A 27,822-nucleotide genomic window follows, 5' to 3' on the forward strand; every position below is an offset into this window, starting at 1 on the left:
GACTAGCTGCCTTCCCTCTGGTCTTACACTGCTAAATAAGGGACGGCTATCGTAGATAGCCCTCGTGTAGCTTTGCGCGAAATTCAAAAACAAAACAAAATACTTTATGGTATTCTTTTGATCATTTCAATGGCTTGGCATTATGCTTTAAGCAAACTCAATATGACTTACTTTAAATGTAATCTAACTTTTCCCATCGTATATATGGTATTATAACTGACCACAGGGCTAGCTGTAAGTCGTACAAGTGCTTGTTATCAATAATTGTTGGTCAATTTTACAGTAAAAAATAAGGGACTGTTTCTTTTTATGTAATGGAAAAAACTGCAAATAAAAAAAATTAATAAACTCCTGGGGAAAAAATGTTTTAAATTCAAATGAAAGTCATATAAAGAAAACTAATAATAGTTGACACATTTTGACTGATCCAATTAGTCACTATCCAGACATTTGTCTGAAGTCAAATCATCATATAATAGACTTGAAACCATCAGTACTTGAGGAAACTTCATAATTACAGAAGTGAAGTAAAAAAAACAAAGACAATTGTACATTTCACAAAAACTAGATTTTTTTAAGGACTATGGTTTCACAAATATAGGTGTCATCACACTGACAGTGTCTTTACTGGAGAAACCATTGTTGTGAATAAATGAAGTTTTTGTGAAATGTACAATTGTTTTTGTTTTTTTCTTCAATTCAAATTATCATATTCATTAGATTGTGCAACCTACATCATCACTGATCAGGGACATGTCATTTTGTTTATGGGCATTAAAAAATATTATGTAATATCTGATGTATCTCTGGCCTTTTCTTATTACTTGATAAATTGTCCAAAGGATAATCAAAATGAAAAGGATTATTTTAGCTAAAAAAATGTAAAACTTGGTAAAAATCTAGAATAAAATTAGATATTTGGCCATCAATAGAGTTAATAGTTAAAGAGTTTCAGCTTACTTGCAGATATTAAAACTAAGTAGACTCCAGCCATTATAAGTAGACTTTATCAGGTAATAAAATGTTTTCCATTAAATCTTGTTGAAAGACACTCCGCCTTGTGCCTGAGATCAAACTGATTATAGCTTGCATGTATCTTTAATAGAGCAGGAGATTGTTAGAGGTAAAATAGTCCTGATTATATATAATTTACATGTACCTCATAGAACAGGAGATTGTTAGAGGTAAAATAGTCCTGATTATATTTCATTTACATGTACCTCATAGAACAGGAGATTGTTAGAGGTAAAATAGACCTGATTATATATAATTTACATGTACCTCATAGAACAGGAGATTGTTAGAGGTAAAATAGACCTGATTATATATAATTTACATGTACCTCATAGAACAGGAGATTGTCAGAGGTAAAATAGTCCTGATTATATATAATTTACATGTACCTCATAGAACAGGAGATTGTTAGAGGTAAAATAGACCTGGTTATATTTAATTTACATGTACCTCATAGAACAGGAGACTGTTAGAGGTAAAACAGTTGACATTTTTTAGAGTTTTGAAGTTTATGGTTTTAATTTTAAAAGTCTGAATTTCATAATTTAAAGACTAGTAAAGATTTAGTTATAAACAAAGCTTTGTATAAGGAATAAGTTTGTTATTCTGGGTAGATAACAATACAGTGATGGGGTAATGATTCATGTAGTAAAGAAGGATTTGTATAACAGAATTAAAAAATTATTTTGTTTTATATTAAAACCAGAGTCTAGTACCATCTAGTATAGATAGATCAAGAGCTGGGCAAAGTAATCGATAATTTACTCGAAGCTAGTGTTTCTGACAAGTACTGTTTTCTATCAATTGCAATAACCAATTAACTGACGAATGTAAAAAAAAAAAACTACAACTAATCAAAGGACAGGAAAATGGCTGGCAGCATCCACTGCTAGCTTTCTAACTACTATAGTTAAATATAGTGCAAGTTTATTGTTTTTTACATTGTATTATGTTTCCTTCTTTATTTAGTGTTGTACAAGTAGGCATGGATCTAGGGGGGGGGGGGGGTCCAGGCGATCTGGACCGTATTTCATATTTAGCAATACTACAGTAACATTAATATAAGTTTTTATCAGTATTGCTAGTAAAACTTCAGTTGGACGCCCACCCCACGACGAACCCTGGATCCATCGCTAACAAAGTGTAAATTGTAAAATCTGTTTTGTTTACATTGTAGTATAATTTATGATTTGCGTAACTTTACTCATTGGTCTCCAATAAATTATAAAGTTTCTTCTTCCTTTTTACACTGTCTATGTGTTGCGTCCGTAACACTATAATTATTACTTCCTGAATTTGGTGGATGTTGTGATAGTCACTAGCACATCTGGAATACTGAATTTACTGATTGCGGAGCAAATACTACCAATTCTACAATCCCTTCGCCGATTTGAAACTTGGAAACAGTATTCTTTATCCAGTTTTAACGATGCGATGGAATAAAAATGTAAAGTCACTTATCGATTTTCATTACTAGAGATTGTCTAATTTATATTTTATAAGTCTAACAAATCAAAAGTATGTAATACCATTAACTTGCGTTAAATCGTTAGCCTGTTTATACGAACATAACTCCAGTTTAATTATGACTAGCTCTACTACATGTACATTGTAAGAAGAATTGAAAAGTGAAAACAAAACTCTGAGTAAAGTTACGTGCAGCTTAGACAAGTTCTAGTAAGTAGTAATTCTAATATATACAAGTTGTTTATCTTATTGAATTTTCGGCACGCGCGCTTGACAGTTTATTCCAGCCATTGTCGCGTTTTTACAGAATTCAATGTTAATGTTATATATACAGAAAATTTTATTACAACACGAAAAAATAAAAGCACTGTGTTCCTAAAGTAAAGCGGTAGACGCAACAAAAATACTTACTGGTTTAAATTACAAAGTTTTTGTTGTTGTTTTTACATGTGAAATTGTAACACAACGCGAAAAATGTTCCAAACATCTTTATTCGTTCCTTAATGATTTTCAAACTTTGTAAGATAGTTATCACAATCAATTATTATTTTACAAGATAATTTGATGTTATTGTAACTTTTATGTTGTTTTGCTTTATATTTAAGCTACTTAATGAATATCCAAAATACTATGTTTTTACTTTGATCAAGTACGTATTTGCCTAAAAAAAGTTATTTAGGATTAATCGTTTTCCTTGGTTTGAGCAACTACATATTCGTAGGTAAAACATTTAAGCTCCAAAATTATCATAAACAGACAAACGAACATGTCAAATAACACTAAATTGTCCATAATAGTGCACACTTCACACAGTATTGTTGCTATAGGTAATTGATAGCAAATAAATATTTAATCGTTTATAAACTGCACGAGCTTTAGACTAGACGTTTCACATATACTACTGAGCATATGAGTACATTCGGCATTAAGCACTGCAGGTAACCCATTACTGTTTGCATGTTAACTTAATACTGAATAATGTTAATTGTAATTTATACAATATCTAAAAACAAAAGTAGTTGTTATGGTTGAAAATGCAGATTTTGGAAAAGCATGTGTTTAAAAAAACGGCAAATTTTAAAAGGCTAGCGTGATCATTGAATTAATTATTTTATTATGTTTTTCTAAGTTTCCGTCTGTATAATTAACTTCCCGCATAAAAGCTTATGGCGTTTTTATGTTTATATTCGTTGTTAATTATTTCGAAGTTTTTCATGCTATTCATGATTGAGTTAAGAAACAGATTCCGACTAGATACACAACCTATGCTTACGCATCTAGCTTTTCCTGATTCAGTGCTGCCCTCTGTATGCGAGCTTTTCGTTCGCCACCATCCTTGGGGCTTTCACCTGATCTTACGTGTTTCCACGTGATGTTGCTACATAATTGCATGTGACAACCCTCCATAAATAGGACTGTGACACCGCCGCCTAGAACAGCTGGTTCCCTCTAGACTGATTGCTCAATCATCACTTCTCAATTTGGCACTCGTGAGTTAAGACATATTTTTTTTCGCATGCGTGAGATTTCTCTACATGTTTGGTTCAAGTATCTATAAAACAAACTGTTGTGGAAATATTTTTTTTGTTTTTATTTTCAAACAATTCTGCCTCTGCAGACTTTGTAGCTCTTATTTTCCACAACAGAATTACTCAGAGACGGTCATTGTCACGCTGTTTAGTATTGAACGTCTGGACTGCGTTCTCTCTAAACAGATTATCACAAGGGTACTGAGTATCTTTGTCTGTCAGGGAACGTGGTGGCTATTGTGTAGTGGGTGGTGAAGTCTTGCATGTGGCCTGTGCATTATTTAAGCCTTGACGCATACTTCTCTCTTCCTATAATTCCAATTCATGAAGATGTGCATTTTAGGCAGCTTTTTTTCCCACTTCCTCAGTTTGCAAATAATTCTTCCACTAGATACATAGATCTACCTTGACATTCTGCATCCTTCCATGACTTTTCTTCTTAGGTATGTTACCTTTTTCTTTCTTTCCTATTTCTTATTATTCTTTACTTTCCCATTTTCATTTGGTTCCTTCTTCAGAATATTATATTTCCTCCTTCCCCTGATATCTGAGTCCATGCTGAAAACATTGTTTTGTCTCAATTCTCTGGTGCTGGTATGCATTGTCCTCCTTGACTGGTTGCACATATGCCTTGGGTTACAATCAAGCTGAAGCCCTTTTCTTGGATTCCCAAACTCTGGCATCTTCTTCAGGCATTGGAGCTCTGATCAGTTGTCCTCTGTTAGTTTTTCTCAAGCACAGTTTACTCAACTTTTCCGTACCCTCACTAGCCCTTTTACATTACCTATCCATCAACCATTTCCCTGAGTTGTTTTTGGTAGACCCTTGTTTCATTCTTATTTCTACATTGGTGCAATCTTCTTCCTTGGTCTTTTCCCTTCTCACTTAGTTACTCTATTGCTGGGATTTGTTGGAGAGGAATGCCCTTCATGCTGAAGTATGTTTACTTTCCTTTTACTTTGGGGACATTTGACTGATTCCTTTCTTCCACCATTGGGGTTTTGGTGAGGTACCTCATTCTTTGTAGTCATAAGCTAAGTCTGCATACGAACATTTTATTGTAACTACCCTGATGTCCTGTTTTTCCCAAGCTCATTCTCTTCCAATTCCTATCTCCCAACTCCTTTCCACTCCCTGTTCTTCCATCCTGTACCTCTTCTCCTATCCATAGGTTTCAGTGCCAACAGACTCATCAGTGACTATCTTTTGGGCTCAGGAACAGTAGGGGTGGGGTAGCCTTTGGTTCAATTTGTGGATCTATTGATTCATTTTGTGGCTGCAGGTCCTATCTGTTGGCTTTATTTTTAATTTTTCTTCTCCTGTTCCCATTTATTTATTTCCTCTAAGGGACTTTTCTCCAACTAGCATCTCTCTGAGGAGGTTTCAGATATTTTGGCCAAGGATGCTATGAAAGGGTTTCTCACCCTTCTGTGGGATTTTATTCTTTGTCTGTTTGTTGTTTCCCAATACACCAGGAGATTGGCTTACCATCATTGTTCTCTTCTATCTCCATCAGTTTCTTATCTTTCCTCAGTTTACCATAATGAGTTTTCTCACCTTTCATGTGGTCTTTTTCTCCAGGACTTTGGATGACCAAGGTTGATGTCTCTGATGCTTACCTCCACCTTCCCATCCTCCCAGAATCTAGACTTTATCTTCAGTCTGTGTATATCATATTCAGGTTTATGCCCCCTATACTGCTCCAAGATATAAAGTGTTGCACTCCTTGGGTGCTTTTTGAAGGAGACTCATCTAGGTAAAATTTTGTGCCAGTTCCTCCACCTCTGGAACATGGGATTCTAGCTATATGTGAGTGGAGGTTACATATTATATTGCAATTTAACATTTTCGAACACTGAAAATGTATTTTTGATAGATACTCACATCTGCTCACATTTCTTTCCCACTTCTGGTGCATCTTACTTTATTGCTTAATTTCTTAGTGATGATTGAACAGTCAGTGTAGAGGGAGCCAGCTGTGATAGGAGGTGGTTTTGCACTTTTGTTGGTGAAAGGTTGTTGCATGTAACAATGCAGCAATATCACATGGAGACACCTGAGATTAGGTGGGAGCTCCAACGTTAGTGGCAAGCAAAAACGTTTGCATATAGAAGGAAGCACTGAATTGGGAAAAGCTACATGTGAGAAGAAGTGAGTATCTATCGGAAATATCCCAAAACATTAGTAATTCAAGATTTCTTTGGTATTATTGTTTTTTAAAATGTTTGTTATTATACTTTAATCTCCACCTTATGAATCATTTTAATATCTACAAAAAGGACATCTAGTATCACTATCTTCACAAGTTTCTTCAATTTCTTGTCAAATAGTAAACCTTGTACTGTCTGTTTTACTAGGATCAGAGTGAATTTATTTTCACTGAGTTACAGTGCCTTGCAAAAGTATTCACCCCTCTCTGTGCTGGTAATCAGTTTTAATTATTTTCTTGTAAAAGACATAACTCAAAAAAAAAATATTTATTATACTAATCTCAGACCAGTTTCTAATGATTATAAAGAAAAAAAATATGTTTAGTTATATAAAACAAAAAAAATCTTACACATTTTGCAAAAGTCTTCATTCCCTAACGTGATTATGCAGTTAATATTTGGTTGAAGCTCTTTTGGCACCAATGACAGCTGAAAGTCAATTTGGATAACTCTCCACAAGCTTTGCACAGTATGCTGGAGATATTTTTGCCCACTCTTGCTTGTAGATATGCTCCAGTTCTTGTAAGTTGGAAGGATGTATTCAATGCACAACAATTTTCATGTCCCTCCACAGATTTTCGAGTGGATTTAGGTCTGGACTTTGGATTGGCCAGTCAAGGACTTTAATTTTGTTTCTCTGAAACCATTCTTGGGTTGCCTTTGATCTGTGTTTGGGATCATTGTCTTGTTGAAATGTAAACCTTCAACCAAGATTTAGTTTTTCAGCTAACTTTTTCAAGTTTACCTCCAACATCTGTATATTTTGCACTGTCCATGATCCCTTGAATGCATACAAGTTCTCCAGTGCCAACTGCAGAAAAACATCCCTACAGTATTATAGACCCACCACTATGCTTGACAGTTGGGACCGTATTTGCTGAGTCATGAGCAATGTTGGGTTTCTGCCTTACACACGATTTGTTATTTAACCCCAAAAGTTCTGTTTTGGTTTCATCTCACCATAGAGCTTTCTGCCACATTGTTGTGGGGTTATTGAAATGTTTACAGGCACAGTCCATTTGCTATCTAAGATGCATCTTCGTCGGTAGTGGTTTCATTCTTGCTACCCTACCATATAAGCCTTTTTTGTGTAATGTATGTGATATTTTCGAGGTATGTACAGTAACTCCAGTTGCTGCTATTGAAGTCTGCAGGCCCTACAGTGCCACAGTCACTTCTCTGATGGTTTTTCTGCTTGTTTGATCACACCCTTTCATAGGGTGACCTGATCTTGGCAAGGTTGAGGTAGTGTGACACACTTGCCATTTCTTCAAACCGATTTCACAGTACTTAATGACAAACCGAGAACCTTTGAAATTGATTTATAGCCTTCTTCAGAATTGTGCTTCTGAACAATCTTCTCCCTAGGTCTGTAGAGAGTTCTTTTCTCATCATTCTCAATATGTAACAGTAAACCAAATACTCTAATTAAATCAATACTGATGGCTCTATATGAACTAAAGTATTTTTTCACATGACTCTATAATGTACTTTGGTATCTGATAGAGTTGTACAGAGCCACTTGTATTTACTTTAGGAGGGTGTTGATGTAAACTTAAATCAATGAATCAATACATCAGCTGAGGAAGGTAAAGACTTTTGCAACATGTGTTTTCAAGATTTTTTGGGGTTATATAACTAAATTGGGTAAAAATGCACCTTTTGTTCTTTGTAATCTTTAGAAACTGGTCTCAGATTAATATAATAAATATTTTTGGCCATTTGAGTTGTGTCTTTCACAAGAAAATACCTAATTTTTTTTACCAGCACAGGGGGGGGAAGACTTGCAAAGGCACTGTATATACTATCACACTGCAACAACACTCACAAGAATGTTTAATACGTTTATCACATGAAAACTAAGGACAGTTATCTTTTAATGAAGAATTTATTTATTTAATAAAAGTATACTAAATTCAGATATTGCAGTTCTTTGCAGTAATGCTAAAATATTTTTTTAACAACAGTGAAATATAATGAAGAATTAGTTTGCTGAATACAATTTATCCCAGTTTTCTGTAACAATCCTATACTCTGTGAAAAACTCTTTATTATACTCGTGAAAATTGATTAAAAGTTAGAATCCTAAAAATATTCTCAAATCTACTGCCAGTCCATAGGCTATTTGTTCATAAAAGTGCAGTCATGTGTCACATACTTATTTCACAGCTGTAAGGTGATAGTGTATACAGAAGACAATCATTAGCAATGGCATAGCAAAGGAGTGAACAAGACAAGCTGAATCTTTTACAAAATAAATTAGCATAGGAACATTACAGCTATCAGAAAGATGGTAATAATAGATATATGTGCATACATTGTGAAGCAGTACTTAAATTTAGCTGCAATACTATGAACATGTGATACCATTTATAGTTTCTCCACAGTTTTGCACTTAGAAGGATGAGTCAAAGAACTATGATTACAATTCCAGCAACAATGGCTTTAACTGAATCACCATCTTCATCACAGTTTTCAAGTATCAACAATCATTGAAGAAACAGTCAACTATGCAAGTCTTTAGTAGCTAAAGCTAAGTATCCTAAGGAGAACCATAAGCATAAAAAGGTAACGGGGGTATTAGTAAACTGCATAGCTAAGGTTATGCATCCACTGCAAACTTTGGAATAACTTGGATTTGTAAGGTTGCTTTAATCTCTTGATCTGAAATACCAAGTGCCATCAAGGAAGGGATTAAATGGGAATTTTATACAAAATTTGTATACCAGCATTCAAGAAGTGGTTATGGACCAACTTTCTCAGACAAGTGATGTGGTCATTACTTTTGAAATGTGGACCTCTACATGACCAGCACCTTTGGTTTGACTGTTCATTTCGTAAACCAACCTGGGTTTTGAAAAGTTATACTCTTCAAAACATAGAGCTTCTTCTGCCATACACTACTGAAGTTATAACTGAGGCTGTTACTCAGTGTCTAGAAAGTTGGAATATCTTGAATAAGGGTGAAGTTATTGCATCAGACAGTGCTTCCAACTGTGTGAAAGCTGTTAGTAACATGGATCAAAAGTTAATAACATGCTTTGATCATATCTTGTACTTACTTATCAAGGAAGAACTAAATGCAGGAATGGACCGAGTGATCGCACTCTGTTCTAAGTTGACTGAGCATTTCCATCAAAGTGCTAATGCCAAATATTGTCTTGTAACAACTTGATTTACCAGAAGAACACAAGTTGACTCTCCATTGTTAGATTAGGTGGATCAGCACTTAAGCCACATTGAAAAGAATTGTAGAGAAACAACAACCCATATGTGGTAGCACTAATGGACTTGAATAAACCAGAGTTAATGCTAGAATTAGAAATGAGTAATGAGGAAAAGATGGTTGAACTTTTAGAACTTTTTTAAAACTTACTCAAAAATTCAGCAATGAATCTTATGTCAGTGTTTCATGTTTGTAACCTACACTGCATCAGTTAAATATCCTCCTAGTACCAGTCAAAGGTGTCCTTAGGAGTGATAGTTCATATTAAACAACCAGTGTTTGAGGATCTTGAATATAGATATATGTCAGTTTCCGATGTTGACATTCTGATGAATGCATACTTTCTGGATGCCAGATTTAAGAATATGCCATTTTCAAACGAATATGAGAACAAGAATGTGTATAATAAAGGATAAAGTTTTTCGACTGTTGACATCAAATACTCGGCTGTTCAGGAGAAATGTGCAAATTCGGTCCATTTGGCAAGACTCCTTCTTGTAGTTTCATTGCCCAAGAAGTTCAAGAACTACCAATGAAGAAAAAGACTATTGCTGGTTTAAAGCTAGTGACATCTATTTACAAGAATAAGAATATCCACAGTACAGAAATTTCCTGAAATCATTTCTGAAGAGCAAGTGAATAGATACAAGGCCACTCACACTCTGCATGGTGACCCATTAAGATTCTGGACAGATAATACCCATTTGTACCCACAACCAGTAGACTTGCAGTTAAATATCTGGTAATTCCAACACCTGTGCAGATAGGTTGTTTAGTAGTGCAGGTTATATATATATTTTGAATGTGAGGCAAACCTTATTGGATCCAGAGAATGGTAACATATTAACATTACTTAACTGCAATATTTAACATTGTTAACTGTTGACTTTTTGTTAGAACTAGTCATTGAAATTTGTATTCGACAAATGTTAAATTGTTATTTTAAGTGAGGATTTAAGCAATATGATATTTAAATTATGTTTCTACTTTCTAATGGATAATTTGTGTTATGTTTCGTAGTTTCTGTAACTTTAAATATACTATAAATGTTATTTTACTACTTTGTGTATATGCTGTTTGTAACATGAGATAAAACACTTAAAGCTTCTAATTATTGTGAACATGCTTATAAACATGTAAAACAGTAGTAAATTGTCTGGAAAAGTGAACACAGGATTGTTGCAAAAGATTACTGATAGCTGAATAAATATTTTTTTCTAAATTTTAAACAGTGCAGTTGCTATGTATGACACATTCTCATATACAAAGTTTAGGATTAAAAAAGTAACTTAATTCTATTTATTATGTCAGAAGTCTAAAGACAGGGATTCATCTGGCTTTTGATATTTTTTGCCATTTGATAAAATATTTGAGGCACAAATTATATATCCAATTTTGTGTTAACTCTAAGTATTTCAGTTTTAACCTAAAACTACTTAGAATCCATACTTTATTTTCTGACAATTATTTAGTATCTTTCTTGAAGAAAAAAAAGTTTATATTTTCAAGTCTACATAGCTGCAGATAGTTTTGCTTGTAAACAAAATAAACCACTTGTTGATTTTATTTAGAAGTTTTGTGCTAATCCCAGAGAAATCCTTTATTTTTGCTTATCATCCTCTAAGAATGTATTATCCATTTTTGATTTTCAAGTGCCTCCCTTAGTTTTGTACTGAGTTTGGATCTTGGTTGAAATCTTATTATGGTACTACATGAAGTAGTTTGAAGGATGAAGCATAACTCATCTGCAAAAGATCAGTGCACCCCGTGTACTTGGTTTACTGAAAGTGTTCTTGGAACCATTGGAGGTGAGCTGTTTTGTGCTTTTCTGTGAGTGGGATATATCTCTCTGGGGATATGATTTCCCCAAGAGGAAGCTGAAAGCCACCTGGAGGGTTCACCTGTTTTAACCACTTCACACCACTATACAGTAGTGTGTTGTCTGTCAGTCAGTCAGTAGACATTAAAATGATGCTGCATAAGGGATGCTTAACATTGCAATTTGTGCTGTCCTAATGTCAGTAAAATGTGTGCATGCCATGAATCACAAGAAGAATTATGCACTCTGTAAGCTACAATATATTATGACATACAAACTTCAAAACCAAGAAATAGAAATACATGTTACTCTTAATCTTGGTTTTACTTGTACTTTTGAAACAGAACATTATTGGGGACCATTCAGAAGTACATATAATCTGTAGCTTCGCTATGTAAAGTATATTTCTAAATGTCTGTACACTGATATAGACATCCAGTTTGTGGGTACAAATATTACATTCAGTAGTAGAACAAGTACCTTATAACTACAGCAAACCAAAATTGATAATTAACGTAACTTCCGACCAGAGCAAGCTGTGTACTTGCATAATATTCTGTATTGGCTTACTCATAAAACAGAAAAGCTGTATCTATCACTATTGATTTAATCTTCCGTCATCTACTTGTGTTGTGAATAATTTATCATTAGTTGGAAGCAATTTCAAATTATGTTAATGACACTTTGACAATTGTATCCAAGTTTCAACAGTTTGCTGTGATTGGCTGGCATCCATTTACCTCATGCCTCCATGTTAGTAATCAGATCCAGATGTACTCTTGGAAATCTAGTCATGGTTCATGGACCATGTAGAAAACTTTAAAGTCTGCGATACATTTCAAAGTGATAAAACAAGAACATTGTGTGAGACCATTGTATACATATCACAGGGTGAATAACCAGTCATTTACATTTTACATCATATGGGTTATTGTGAGATTTCTGATTTGTGTGAGAATGAATTGTGGTGAGTGGGTGATTGAAATTATTTTATAAAACAATTTTGTTTTATGATAGTATAATATTATTATTCATTAATTATTTTGTTCAGTGTGTAGCTATAATACCAAAAGTTGGGATAAATAAAAAGAACAAAAACTTTTTATGTTGCTGTAAATTTAATCTATTTATCAAAAATCACATATATAAAAATCATTTGTATGGATTAGGCAATCAACCTGGTAACTTGCCAAAGATTTCTTCTTTGAAAGATTCATTGGGAAATAAGAATTAAAAAACTCTTTCTCATTTGTTAATTCTTTTCTTTCAGTTTGAACTTTTTTCTTATATATCAGGATTTCTTTTCTTTCTAGTCCAAAGAGTCCCCACAGCCCAGTGATTGAGCCATCACACACTCCCAATGAACTGCTCATCATTAATAAAGTAAAGTATCTTATCAAGAATTTGTATTGTTGTGAGTGTATATCTATACAGTTTTGTAATTAATATTAAAGAAATTTGATTTGTAACTGGTGATAGTACAATTTCTGTTCTAAAAAAAAGAGAGTTGGTATTAAAGGTGTTACTTTTACCCACTAAAAGAATGGAGAAACATTTAATTGATGCCACAGCATCCAACATACAAGAAGCAAGAATAATTAGCTGTTTTAGAAGATTCATTTATATTATATTGTAAACAGCATCAATCATTAACAAAGGTGAAAAATGTTTGGGAAAGGCCTCAGTTCATAACACCAGTAGTTCCTGAAGCAGTGTTTAGAATGTTCTAATTTACATGGGTTGCATAAATAGAACTTGTTTTAAAAGGACTAACTGTAAATGTATTGAAAGGACAATGATGTGCAAGTTAAAGTATATGGTACCATTATTGTAGTTTATTATTTGCCCACATAAGTACAATAGTCAGCTCCCTTGGTGGAATCTATTATACAGAGGTTGAATACATTATATTAAAATGATTTTGGAGCCTCACCACATTGTTGCAGTCCATGTTGCCATGTCTGGTCATGCCCTATCTAACAACTGTGCATCATTACAATAGCCCTGCAGTGTAGTTGCCACTGTAAAAAAAAAGCTCCATCCTAATGCTGTCATGAGAAAAACCTTTCAATAATCTATCTATTGTATGAGGAAGATGGTTTCACAGAGCCTGTTTCAACTGTCTGATCACACAGAAATCACTAAGCATTCCATTCAGTAACTTACTTAGCCATTATATGGAATAGTATGAATACCCATTTCAGTCTCTAGCTACTTGAGGTATGTAACTGTTGAACTGGTAAGTTGTGAAAGCAACTTCTGTACAGAAGACTTGTGTTGATTTTCCAGATGGAGATCCTTCTTCATTATCTTGCATACTGTTGCTTGGGGCACATGAATGGCTTTTGCCACTGACTTAGTGTTGTTGTTTTTTTTTCACCAGTTACAGAATGCTGCACTTTGTATCATGATTTATTGTGGGTCTCTTTCTGAGTGGTCCTGGTAACCCAAGTTGATCCATTTTCCTTTGTGTTCCAATGCCATTAAATACAAGGGATATCTCCATCTTAAAAATTCTAAATCCCTGATCTGAACACATCTTTATGATCTCACTTTATGAATATTTTGGATCAGAATGGGCTGTTACATACCCTTCTCAAAAGTATTTGGTTTTTGGTGGAATCACACTACCTACAAAATGTCATGCAATGTCAAAATGTTGTTCCCTCTGCAACCTCGTATTTACTGAGATTTTGGATGTGACTTACTGCTTTTCTCAACCAAAAGTTTTTTTAATATAACTTATGCAACTCTCTGTAGAAAGGGATTCCTCCACACCTAGTTATTGCAAGGGTCTACTTCTCGTAGCGTATGAGCAATGATTTTATGTTGCAGTAGCTTATGATTACAGTTTTGATGATGAGAAGGAGGAAATGTAGTGTTCTCCTGTTTGAAAGCATCTTAGACAAGCAGTTTTTGTGTTTCCCATCACATTAGTTGCACACTTGACAGCTGTTTATACCTGTGCTGATCTTTTATAGTCCTTTTGCTTAAAAACTTTAAACTGAAAGTCTGTTTTTCAAATTCATTGTGGTTTAGATTTAGCTTAGCTTAAAATGCATCAGTCTCCTAAAATTTGTAAAGAAGTTGAGAAATAATCACTACACTTCTAGAAAAAAGTATACTACATTGAGAATTGATAAAAGAATATTGTATTTAAAATATAATTCACTATTAGTGCTACATAGAGAACATGGAAATGTCTGTTTCTTTCAGCAGTTTTAAATGTGCGTATTGAAAATATCAAATTTTTCACCTGAACAGACTGGAATATATCAGTTGTTCAACAAGAAATTATTTAAATAGTGTTGGAAATTATTTTTTCAAACATTGGGCACAAACTGCATATACTAAATCAGTATTGTTAATGATACAACTTTATGCAAGCTTTGTAATAAGTATATTAGTTCGCAAGTAATGAATGTTACAGAAGTGATAATTATCAGGCAAACTAACCTAGAATAAATTATTTACTGTGGCCATATCTTAAATTTATAGTTTGTTTTTAATCTTTATTTGTAATAACTTTTGTTTAGAAAGAATACATTTATATGAATTTTTATGAATAGCATCAAACAACTTGAGCAGCATCTCTCTTGTATTCAAACTTCATGATTGAAATGGAAAACGTAGAAGATACATGTTTTTTATTGAAATAACATGTTTGAGACAATTTAGATATTGAAAAATAATAAAAATGTAGAGGAAAAAGAAGATCTAAGAACACATGGTACATAATATGAATCAAACAATGCATTCATACAAAATGTAAATAAGAAATATAAGATAATCCTAAATATTGGTAGGAGGACCTGCTTGTTGGGAGGAGGCAAGTTGCCACAGATTGGATATGGGACTGGAGCAGCCGACCCGACCAGCTTCCTCCCAAGTAACTATTTTTTTTATTTATAGCTTTGAATAAATTAAGTTATTATTGTAAGATATTGCTATGCTTTTCTAGGTAGAATAGAGATCCTATTATAACACAAAACTTTTGTTCCTTTAAGTTAAAGTTATTTATGATGAAATTAGTAAACATAGTATAATTTAAACACATTTATTACTTCAGTTTGTGAAATAACAATCAGTATTTGAGAAGTTACTGGTTATATCAGAAAGATCAGATAAAATGAAAGTTTTCTTACGAAAACGGTTAACTTTCAGATGAGATATGTGAAGTGTTTGTTAAAGTTAAATTGTTTAAAACTACAAATCATAATGTAAAAATTATATAGCTTTAAGATACATCATTATTTCAAAAACACTCGCGTGTTGTTATTGTGTAATATAATAAAAAAATCTTTACATGTAATATTAATTTTTGTAATATTATTTTTGAAATCTGCATAGCTGAATTATGAAAAATCTGTTATTAAAACCAAATTGCAGGCCTGTGTTATATACCATTGCAGGTAAGAATCTGCTATATGTGAATAAGTTTGAAATTATCAGAGGGCATGGTTCAGGTGCTTGATCCCATAATGTCCTGAACCAAACTATTCATTCACTGTCTGCAACCAATATGGGAACGTAGTTGCCCAGTAATAAAATCAAATGTAGAATGCATAGCCAAACTACAGGTAAATCTACTTAATTCAGAATTAGCAGAAAAATAATATATACGATACAAAAAGTAAAATGAATGATAAAATAAAAATGGACGTGTTCCAAACCATACGTAATCAGAAGTAGTTCATCCTCCTACCCTTGAATATGAAGTGAAAAGAGAGGCACCAAAGAAGGGGCACCATGTCACTTATTGTAGGAAGAATATTGATTAAAACACTAATTTACAAAATGTTTAGCAAGTATGGGCAGACTGAAGTCACCTTCAGCCACCTAAAAGTTGGTCCTTTTTATCCCATTTTACTTGCATTGAAATGTAAAACAAATAGATAAATACATTTAAAATAAAGATAAGCAAAGAATAAAATTATATCAGTTCTTAACTGAAAGAATCAACTGGAAAAGAAACACTAGACTGGGAAATAGGGTCACATGATAACATGTCCTAACTGTCTTTGAATGTGACCAATGCCAGTTAAGGTAACAGAAGGTCAAGTTCAAGAGCAGGAATAACTTTCCTTGCATATTCAAAAATCATATCTTTCAGAATAGAACTAGAACCATATTATTTAGTGTAATATTATATCTGTTGAAAAATCTGTAAATTTTGATTAAAGTCGGAAATTCATAACCATTAAATTTGAGTTTTTCCTTTAATAGCTTGACATGGAATAATAAATACTCAAAATTACTTCAAACAGCATAAAACTTTTCAGTTGTGAAACAATTACTTCCTTGATTAACATTATGGTAGTTATCTCTGCCAAGTGCTCTTTTATGAGATTAGGCTGAATAACTAATTATTTGCATTTTGAATCATATAATGAAACAATAGATTCCTGAAATGTATAAAAATCAACTGAAGGGAAGTACTGACATTATTTAATAACAATGTTTTTTCCTTATCATGTCTGACATAGAAGTTCTATTAAACTCTTAACTATTTTGTACGATGCAATAAAATGTGTTGTTGCATTCTTTTTTCAAAATAATTAATATTTTACTATAACTTTCATTACCAAATGCTTGCTTCATTACATTTGACCAAATTTCATACTCCTGTGCTTGCAAGCCTAAGATATGATATAGTTACACTTCATATTATAATTTAAAGACAAATGCTTTTGCTGGGCTACACAACATATATATATATATAGTTGAAACAGGTAAAATACATTTATAGTTAGTGCTACACACAGTACATTTTAAAACATTTAATTAATTTTGAAACAAATCTGAATATAAGAAGTTTTGTGTTCTGTCTTTTATTTTCAAGAATCAAGCTTTTTAAGTGAATAATTTGCTTGTGTTACATGTAGACATATTAATTATTCTACCTGCTTTAATTATATTGGAATTTTTTAAATATTTGTTTATTTAGTTTCCATGCAGTTTTGGCCTAAACATGTGGTACAGAAAGTCACAGAGGTTGCCTTGTTCTTTGTTTCTTTGTTCTCTATAATAGATAATGTTTATTTTTCCCAAGAGGATATTATAGTCACATTTGGCATCTATGTTGAAAAGATTAGTGACTGTAATGTCCTTTGCTGGCCAAAGTGACAGTGTCTATATGTTACAACCAACCAATGCTGTGAGAGAATAAGGTTTAAGAGGTAATTCTATTGACTGGACAAAAAAATGGAGTTTACCTGTTGAATTCAGGTGTGCTTTCTTAGTTCAGATTCTGCCTGGAGATCAGCAAGTGTTGTCCAAATGTGGTGATCAGTATGTTTAGTATATCAGAAGTCTGTCTCAAGAGAAATAAAGCTGAGGAGCTAATCACAATGCTGTAGATTTGACTGTCTATTCGTATGCACAAGTTCATGTGCTACATTTTCATTTTGTCTGTCTCATGAAAGAGACTGTGTTCATTTAATTAAACTTGTCCAGTCTTATTATTTCACACACACTAGGAAAACATGGTTATCAAACACAGATTACTTATTTCCTGAACAAATCTGCTTTTCATCTGAAAATACCACACTTCTATAAAATTTATAATTCATTTTAGTGTTGGGCTTATCAGTTTTATTTCCATACATATTCTAATATCTGTTACTTAATTTGAACCTTCATCACAGTATGTTCCATTCACTGGTGAAAAAGAACTCAAAGCCATACATAACTGGTCAGATACATTTGCTTTTCATACCTTTACCATATACTCTGTTAATCATAAATCACAGTAGTGGTTCATAATATGGATTGCAAGGAATTGCACCAAACCCTAATATAACGTTCGGGTAAAAAGCACTCAAAACAGTAAAGATTCAATTCAAACAACACTATAAAACCTTTATTATTAACTCTTAAGGCTATACACATATAAAAATGCATAAAAAAGCATGCACGATAGACTTACAAAGAAAATAAAATATGCTTAAAATGGCCAGTTTCTAATTCTTTTTCTTATTATTTTTCCCTTGTCAGCCTAGAACAAAAACAGCTTGGTATGTTGCACCCACACCTTTTGTAAAATACTAAATAAAGTACTGCAAAGGATGTATGGGTATTGAAAAGTCGATTTATTTCTTCAATGTTTTACATAAGCTAAAAACAACATAATTCTAGTGTAAACGATGTTATCGTTACCCCTTGAAATCAGCTTTTTTACAAATATCTGTTGTTCCTTTAAAATACTTATATACAGGGTGAAACAAGAATTACCTGCTAATGATAGATGAACATTAGATGATATAACATTTAGATACTCAATGCTTTGTACATTATACAATTTGTATTGTTCGGGAGCCAACCCCTATATTATGTATGATGTAAAGGAGTAAAAAAAATTTCAATACACATAATACTAATTTTGTTGCACATATTCATAGGATAACTACATTAAAAGACACGAAGGTGTATTAAAGCGATGTTTTAGACATACATGTTTTACTTAAAAGGCTACATTTCTACTGGTAAAATTTTATACATGCTTAATGAGGGTTGTTTAGTCTAGGCATATATTTGCCCATTGCTATGCATTACATGTAGATAATTTAGTTACACGAAAACTAAATGCTCACTATATTCTCAAAACAAATCTCCAGCTGCAACTTAACATTTTACATCTCGAACTAATGTGATCAAATAGTCAATAGCTACAGTAAATCATCATGAACTGTATCAACTAGCTATTTTTATTATCATTACAATGTACAAAATTAGCTACATTATCAAGTAATCCTTTGCCCATAGTTGAGCATAAAAAAGCCAGCAAACAAGATAAATAAAAAATTGGATATTTAAAAACCTGCAAATAGGGATCATAAAAAAGGCAAGGAAACAAGGCTGGAGATACTGTAGAAATTATTTACTTAAACTACAAATCCCTATTTTGACTCCACCAAATGTAATTCTAGGTAACAGCTTTGAGCCAAAATAGGGGTTTTTACCCAAATCATGCATTCATGCTGTATGTTATTTATTATATCTTAAATGTTACAACTAATATTCTAATGGTGACCCAAGGTCACTGCTCTAGAAAATTATAAGAGGGCCTGTCTTTGTATAAGAAGAACTAACTTTACTAGCTCAGATGCAATATTGGACTATTGTGTTCAGTCTTGGGTTCCTAACCTTAGAGAGCACATTGAATTGTTGGAAGGAAGTTAAATATTTGGTCCAGGGACATCTTTTCAGGAGATTCTGAGGCTGCTTTTGCTGTTGTCAATGATCCAGGACAGTCTGGAGAGAATTTGACTTTTTTTTTTTTCTGGCACCTTTGTTTATTAGGATGGCTTCTCATGAGGCCAGTTTGGATCATCTACCTACTGCTCTTATTTTTTCAGTTAGTCAGTCGTGTTTGTGAGGTTCTGTGGCTTTCTCCAGTTGCCTTTGAATCTACTCCTTCTTTGATGAGTGAAAGGTCTGAGGGTGACTACTTAGTTTTCCCCCCTTCACCTGATATTGCTGTTCATGCTGGGAGATTTACTGCTCAATTACCTGGAGGGATAGCTATGCCTTGTCAGCCAAGTTTGTCTGAACAGCATGCTTTGGCTTACCACTGCCAGGAGGACGTATATATTTAAATTCCCAAAGACTTGATTCTTTTTTGGACGTTAAACTTCTCCACAGACTCGAATGTTACCCATATTAACAACCTCTAGATAGTACTTTTGATGGACTCTCTAGCTTCAGTCTCCAAGAAATAGGTGAACTGTTTGCTAGATGTTAAACTTCTCCATAGAATCAAATGTTACCATTTTAACAATCTGTGGATAGTACTTGTGACACTCGTATGGTGAATACTTTCAAATAGCATATCTTTCCTTCCTGGCTTGAGATTGCTGTATCTCACTATCAGAACTTCTCAACTGCTTGTTGTAACATGGGGAATATAGTACACCTTCTCTCAAAAGGTATAGTATTCCAATTGAAATCTACAGTTTTAGAATTAAAATGAAATTCAGTTCAATATTTTATCTAATCAGATGCACACTCCTTACTTTCTCCCCAGATTTTACCTATGAAAAACATTATCTCATACTATAACTAGCCCACATTGTTATTGGCCCTAATATGCATTTAGATAGGTGTGGCAATTGCTGGTATGTCACAGATCATTGATGAGAAAGTTTGTGTGTGAATGATATTTAATGGTATGGCCCACATCGTTATTGGCCCCAATATGCATTTAGATAGGTGTGGCGATTGCTGGTATGTCACAGATCATTGATGAGAAAGTTTGTGTGTGAATGATATTTAATGGTATGGCCCACATCGTTATTGGCCCCAATATGCATTTAGATAGGTGTGGCGATTGCTGGTATGTCACAGATCATTGATGAGAAAGTTTGTGTGTGAATGATATTTAATGGTATGTAAAGAAAGAGATTCTGGTCAACCATCATAAAGATAAGTTCTTATTTTAATTCTGTTTTAAGATTGTAGGTTTTTATGTGTTTGAATAAATTGAAATTAGCTTGTTAGACTTTTTAACATTTTTATTTTTACAACCTCATAAACAGTTAATCTTGAAATGAAGCACATGGCATTAAAACATCTTATGAAATGAGTATAAATTGATATCAGTTTGTAAAAACTACTTAGCAGATGATCTACAGTTTGAATACATTGAAACAGTGTAGTACAGCTTAATATAAATATTCACAATTTTAGTTACACCATCTGTTGTATCCTAAACATTTTGCAGTGATTAACTATAAAGAAAAATTCATAAATAGGATGAACTTATACCAAGAGCTTTTGAAGTTCATTACTCATTCCCTTGAGTTGTTTTATTGCATTATCAATTAATTGATTATTCTTTACTTCTCTGTATGCCTTGAATGAGAAACAAGTAAGCAAAGTTTATGAAATATGCATATAATGAATTAGTCTAGACATACATTACAGATAATAAGGTCATTACATTATTTCCTTGAAATTTATTTTCTAGGATATATTTTCAACCGGATAAACCATTAAATAATACATTTCAAGCATAAATTAAGCCTATTCTTAGTTAAACCTACATATATTTGCTGATGCTGTGTCATATTTCATTAGTTTATTAATTTGAAAAGTTTTTTGATTTTCCACATAAAAATAAATATTTTTTTGCCCCTATCCTAGAGAGTGGAAATTCAAGCATCCCCAACGAGCTGGCTTGAGCTTGCGGCATTCTAAGGTTGTCAAGCATGGTCTCTTCTCTACAGAAGTACTGTCAATATTAGTGCTTACTAACCTTCTGTCTTTGATCTTGGGTGCAGGAATAGGGTATGTAAAGAATTTTCAATGTCTTAACTTGTAGTCATTTATCAATATTTTGCCTGCTGTCTCAGGTACTGATGTATAATATAATTGTCAAATAATTACATGCCAAGCACTGATATGTCTGAGATTGCAGTTTATTGTCAAAATATTTAAAGGCGAATTGTGATTGTTTTCATCTTATCTTATCTTTAAAATGACAGGTTTGGTTGAAAAAGGTAGCACGTGAAATATAATGAAGCGTTATTATTACAGTTTCTGTTGTGAATAACCTCTCCCTGTTGTGAATAATTATCTCTTTCTCTGTTCAGAAGTCCCCCAGTGGGAGAGCGGTAAATCTATGAACTTACAATGCTAAAATCAGTGGTTAGATTCCTTGCAGTTGATACAGATAACCTACTGTGATTTTGCTCTAAAGAACAAACTGACCCTGTTTTGAATCACTACTTATCCCTGTTGTGAATGGCTAACTCTCCCTGTTTATTGATTTGTGGGTCCACTGGCTTCATGAGACACTCTTGAGAAAAAAAATGGCCAGTGCACGGAAAACAAGTATTTATTAAAGACTGCTAATGTTTCTTTCGTTCAAGATTTAAAAGCAAATGTTTCAATGACTAATAATTTCTTGAAGTGCTGTATTCATCTTGCCACTGAAGTTCAGCAAACAATAATATCTTAAAATCTAAAAAGATCTATTTGAATAATGAATATGAGATATTCCCACAGCTGAGTTGAACAAACTTGGTGGAGCAAAAAATTCTATAATGATAGATGGACAGATATATTTGTTTAGAGGTAAATTAAAAATGTTAAGTTACCATATGATATTTATCAACATGAAAAGATAATTTGTTTTTTTAGTCCTGTGAATATAAAGCCTTACTTGAATTGTAAAGGAAGACTCAATAAAATCTGGGAGGTTATTTAAAACTTTAGTTCAGAAGTCGAACCCAGTTTTAGAACCTGTAACAATAATAATGGAATTTTGTCCATATTTATATTGTGTTACTATGGACATGGCACAAAGTCTTCATATGTGTAAATTACTTGCTAGTTATTTTGAAGTGTTTTAAGGTCATGGCTTCTTTGTTGGTATAGTTTTTTTATGAGAAGCTTTAGATATTAGTTGTGAAAAATAGTTATTGAATCCTACTTCGTTATGAAAGTTAATAAATCTCAAAGTTTGTTGTAAAGATAACAGAAGTCAAATCTTTTTTTAGGCCTAGTATCCTCAACGTGTTTTTAAAGTTAAGCTGATAGACAGTTAGTTCCTGCTCAAGGATGGTTCAAGTTTTTCATTGGCTCCTTGTATCACATTTGTCAGGTGTCCAGAAAAATTTTACTTTCATATTTGGCTGTAATTAAGTTATTTTTTTCTGTTGAAATAACTAGCTATTGTTATTGTACATGATTACATCTGGCAATTGTCCCTCTCAAGAAGTTGTCATTAACTAATTTTTATGGAGAGCTGTTAAAAAAACAACATAATATCAGCACAGGTGCAATATGTTTTTTAATTAGAATATAAGCAGCCAGTGTTCTTTCACAAGATCTTATTCCTTAGAAATGTTTTTTTTTATCTTGTTAGTTCTACCTTTTTCTTATTAAAACTTTAGCAGCTTTTATTTATATATTTTTTGTTTATAGCAGTTAATTACTACTAGAAAAGCTTGTATGTGTAAGTCTGAAGCTGACTGACTAAGGAAAGTAAAATTATTAGGTTTTTTAAGTATTCATTAAGTTTATACTTTATGGTTTTAAGACAATGTATGTACTTGTATTTTTTATTGGTATAGTTTGTTTTTCAAACTAATAATATCTTTAGATACATATGCAAAGATCTGAAAGACTTATCTGAACTATCTCTGGAATTCGTATATTTTTTAAATCTTCATTTTTTTTAGATTGTGTTGATGATAAACTATAATGGACATTAGAAAGCTATACAAATTAACATTTTGGTTTACTTTTTCCAGGCTCTTCATTGGACGTCGGTTAGGAACTAGTATTTCGGCAATAGGTACAGATTGATTTGTCAAAATGAAATTAGAAAGATGTTTTCAGCACGAACTGATTGTTGGGTGGACACAGAAATTATATTCAATAGTGTACTGCACTGAATTTTTATCACGTCTATGGCTGTTGTTCTTCCTCTGTGTAATAAGTCTGTGACTCAGTTATTACAGGAAAAAACATGAAAATCTTTCATGCATAATGGTTCTAACATTGGCTTAGTAACTAGTAAACTACTTATACTTTTATAGCTTACATGCACATATACAACATGTTACAAATATGTAAAGATACAACTTAACATTATCAACACTATTCATGGTTCAGTTTTGAATCTGGCACGGTGTTTCAAGCTTACTTTCACCACGACAGGTAATGGTTCGAAAAATAAATTTTGCTACCCCACTACATCCTTTTTATCTACTTCACTTTTCTTTTAAGTATCTATGATCTATTCTCCGTCCATTCACATGAACTAAAACTGTTCCGGAAAACGATAGTCTCAAACTAACATCTAGGTGAGTAGCTTTGCTGATATTTCTATCTAGTTCTTCCCAAGCTTTGCTTTCAAAACTAGCATGGGTGTTTCCACATCATGAGCAATCTCTCAAACATGTGAAGTCCACAAGAGGTGTTACATCTGAGTGCACCTATTGTTATTATACATGACATTGTTACATCTGAGTGCACCTATTGTCTCTATACATGACAATTACATCTGAGTGCACCTATTGTCTCTATACATAACATTGTTACATCTGAGTGCACCTATTGTCTCTATACATACATTGTTACATCTGAGTGCACCTATTGTCTCTATACATGACAGTTACATCTGAGTGCACCTATTGTCTCTATACGTGACATTGTTACATCTGAGTGCACCTATTGTCTCTATACATGACATTGTTACATCTGAGTGCACCTATTGTCTCTATACGTGACATTGTTACATCTGATTGCATCTATTGTCTCTATACATGACATTGTTATATCTGATTGCACCTATTGTCTCTATACATGATATTGTTACATCTGAGTGCACCTGTTGTCTCTATACATGATATTGTTACATCTGAGTGCACCTATTGTCTCTATACATGACATTGTTACATCTGAGTGCACCTATTGTCTCTATATATGTGACATTGTTACATCTGAGTGCACCTATTGTCTCTATACATGACATTGTTACATCTGAGTGCACCTATTGTCTCTATACGTGACATTGTTACATCCTCTTATAATATCTTTCACTTGAAATTTGAAGGAGTTAACTCTCAGCAGATAATTTACTGACACAGTTCATTCTGAAACCCAAGTACATACTGAAAAAGTCAAGACATTTTAGTTTTTAATACAGTGAAACCTTGTTAGTTGGAACACATTTGTAATGAAGTAGTTTTTTCAGATCGAAATATTAGGATAATCGAATCAGTCACTTTTGAACATAATAATAGCATGCATTATTGAACAATAAATGTAAGGGTGAAAACTACTAAAGGGAAGCATGCAACTGGTTCAAAAAAAATATCCAATAAACTTATTAGTATATCACGTTATACGTATTGATGTGCATTGCATAATCAGTGGCATGTTATATCATTATCTTCACATATAAACAAACAATTCACTTGAATGATGCTGATATCTCTACACATCTTTATTGTGAAGCACTATGACTGCAGCATAAATTATTGATGACATCTCGATATCTGTTATAGTTTATATATACATCTATATTATGAAGACATTATTATATACCAGTACTCATTAATTCTAATAATCTGTTACCCACTGCAAGTGCATGTGTTTTGTGATCAGTAATTTTCTGTTCTAATAGATCCTTCCCTACTTGACTCGTGTCTAGTTCCATGCAGATTACTAAATCATGTATCCATAGAAAACATGTTTATTATAAGAGATAGCTTTCAGATTCTGAATGCAAATTTACAGTTTATGGATAATATTTCCCATTATGAAGACTTGCTAGATATAAGATTATCTAGATTGTGGATTTTTGATGTCTGCACTAACTAGGTTTCACTGTATATAATACTGCAGTTGAAAATAGAAGGACTCTCTGTTATGTAGTAAACACATTTCCTAGTTTTTCATCATTAAAATAAACCTTAATTACAAATTTAGCACATGCTCACGTAATATCAGTAATAATAATAATACAAGTTCTTTTTTAATCAAAGTCTCGGTGGGCTTGCTAAGACAATAAGTTTTAGTTACAAAGAAATTTAAAAACAACGTACAATCTCGTATAGTTTGTATAAATGTTTTACTTTTATTCATTTTAACATTCTTTGAAGAATCTCTGTAATTGTTTTTATAAACCAAATATAAAATCAGAATTATTGTTCTACCATAGAGGCTTGTTTATTATTTAAGTTTCAAAAGCAACTAATCATAACATTGTGAAGTTTTATATTTTGTGATTGATAATAGGACAACATACAATCTTTCTTGTTTAGAAAGCTTAATGACTTGCAGTAGTAGTATAGTTATTTTCTATGTATTTGTGTCTACTTTTTTGCTTGATATGTTTCAGCTATAATGTAGTCTTTGAATATCTGCTGTTACTATACATTGCTTGATTATTGATATAATAAAATTAATTACAAGGTTTTATAATCATATTTATCTTTTTAATATATAAAAATGTGGGAGTTAAATGGTATATCACAGCTGTTTAAAAAAAAAAGTTTAATCCGTATTCGTTAATATGCAATTATTCCACTTATGTAGATCAAGGTATGACCAACACTATTGTATTTATTTCAGTTAATATATTAAATGGGTAAAAGCTTTGTGATTAAGCTTTATAAAAGCCATTTCTTTAATTTTAGCAGAAATCTTGAATGTCAGAAGTTTTTTGAAGGATATATATATCTAGGTTATGGTTTTTTATTTAAAATGTGTTAATTATGTACATAAACTTTGAAGTTTACTTTTGAATTTAGAAAAGTAGTTGGGCATATTCTGAAACAGTAAATTATATTTTAGATGTCTTAGTTCTTAATGAAAACTATAACAAACTAACTGTTCTGTTGTTTTCCTAATAGAAATAAAATTGTCATTGCTTTTCTATTGTAAGCATTGTGTGGTTATAAATAATATATAATTGTATGGTATTTCATAGAATTTGCATATAATAGAATAAATGGGCATTATTATGAATGTATCAAGAGTTTCATCTTTTCATTCTGAAACAAAATACCCTCATGTAAACTAATAGTATCACTGAAGAGTAGCAAGTTAAGATTGGTTATATTTATCACTTGCCTGAGATGTAAAGGTTTATGTTAGTGGAATTTGACCTTAGTAGAAGGCTGTAAAACACAACATTCATGTACCTAGAATGAAGAACAAGTTGCTGAGTTCACTCTGACAAACCTCTACAGCGAAAGTCGTTAGTTTGTCATGTTTCCTGCATAAGTTGCAGGCATGAACTTCAAAGCCTATGTTAACTTACTTTGAGCTTCCCAGAACCATCTGATTGAACATTTTGCTAAAATGAACCACTTTAGTAATCCAAGAATAAAACTAGAACTTGTTTAACAGATCTTAACAATAACTGAAGATGCAAGAATACTACATGTGGAAGGACATGTAGTGATTTGTTAAAGATGGAATGAAAGCTGCATCAAGAGTATGAAGCCTAAATATAACAAACACATTATTGGCTGAAGGAAAACTGAAGAATAAAAACTGGTTGTCTAGAAAACCTATTACACTGTAAGGAGAAATAAAATGAAAAGAATAAACTGTATTTAAATATAAAGGATGAATTAAAGAAAATTCTATTCAGTAGAGGCGAATATATTAAAATTATACTTAAATATGAGAAATCTGTGGATCTAAATCCTTAAATATCACATTTGAAATCAGTGATGATCCATGGAGAAAATTTTAAGTGTCTGGGAGTATAGATATGATTATCTGTCAAGGCCTGACCATGACCTCCTGTGGGGTTGATATTACATTTGCTATATTGATAGCGTAGGCTGTACAGTCCCAGCAAATGTTTGAGGACCAGGAGACTTCATGAAAATGGGAGCCTGTACATGGTTAGTCAATTCTGTTACGAAGATATTTGGCCAATGATGAAAATAAAATAAGGGCCTTCCTGCCTTGTGGCTGGGATCTTGGCACCATTGTCAGTGTTTGTGAACTGCAATGTGTTCAAGTAGCGTTGTCACAGTGTGTGTAATTTAGTATTTATAGCATTATGTATTAATCTTAGTGATTTTA

At 32.6% G+C, this 27,822-nt stretch overlaps 1 protein-coding gene and 1 long non-coding RNA gene across 2 annotated transcripts in view; both read left to right on the plus strand.

The window, feature by feature from the left end:
• The window catches only part of LOC106470304 (BCL2/adenovirus E1B 19 kDa protein-interacting protein 3-like), a 34,558-nt gene extending 7,806 nt beyond the window's left edge, over positions 1–26,752 (plus strand). The window contains exons 3-6 of the mRNA XM_013930850.2: positions 12,579–12,648; positions 15,072–15,154; positions 21,409–21,552; positions 23,523–26,752. Coding sequence (XP_013786304.1) covers positions 12,579–12,648; positions 15,072–15,154; positions 21,409–21,552; positions 23,523–23,577 — 352 coding nt within the window. The 3' untranslated portion in view covers positions 23,578–26,752. The remainder of the gene's footprint in view (positions 1–12,578; positions 12,649–15,071; positions 15,155–21,408; positions 21,553–23,522) is intronic.
• On the plus strand, positions 3,675–6,136 carry LOC111088519. Its single transcript, XR_002613013.1, has 2 exons — positions 3,675–5,819; positions 5,954–6,136. It is a non-coding gene; the product is annotated as an uncharacterized LOC111088519 (long non-coding RNA).
• Positions 26,753–27,822: the final 1,070 nt, after the last annotated feature.

Source organism: Limulus polyphemus, unplaced genomic scaffold (assembly GCF_000517525.1).
Source record: "Limulus polyphemus unplaced genomic scaffold, Limulus_polyphemus-2.1.2 Scaffold3932, whole genome shotgun sequence".
In the NCBI taxonomy this organism is placed as follows: Eukaryota; Metazoa; Arthropoda; class Merostomata; order Xiphosura; family Limulidae; genus Limulus; species Limulus polyphemus.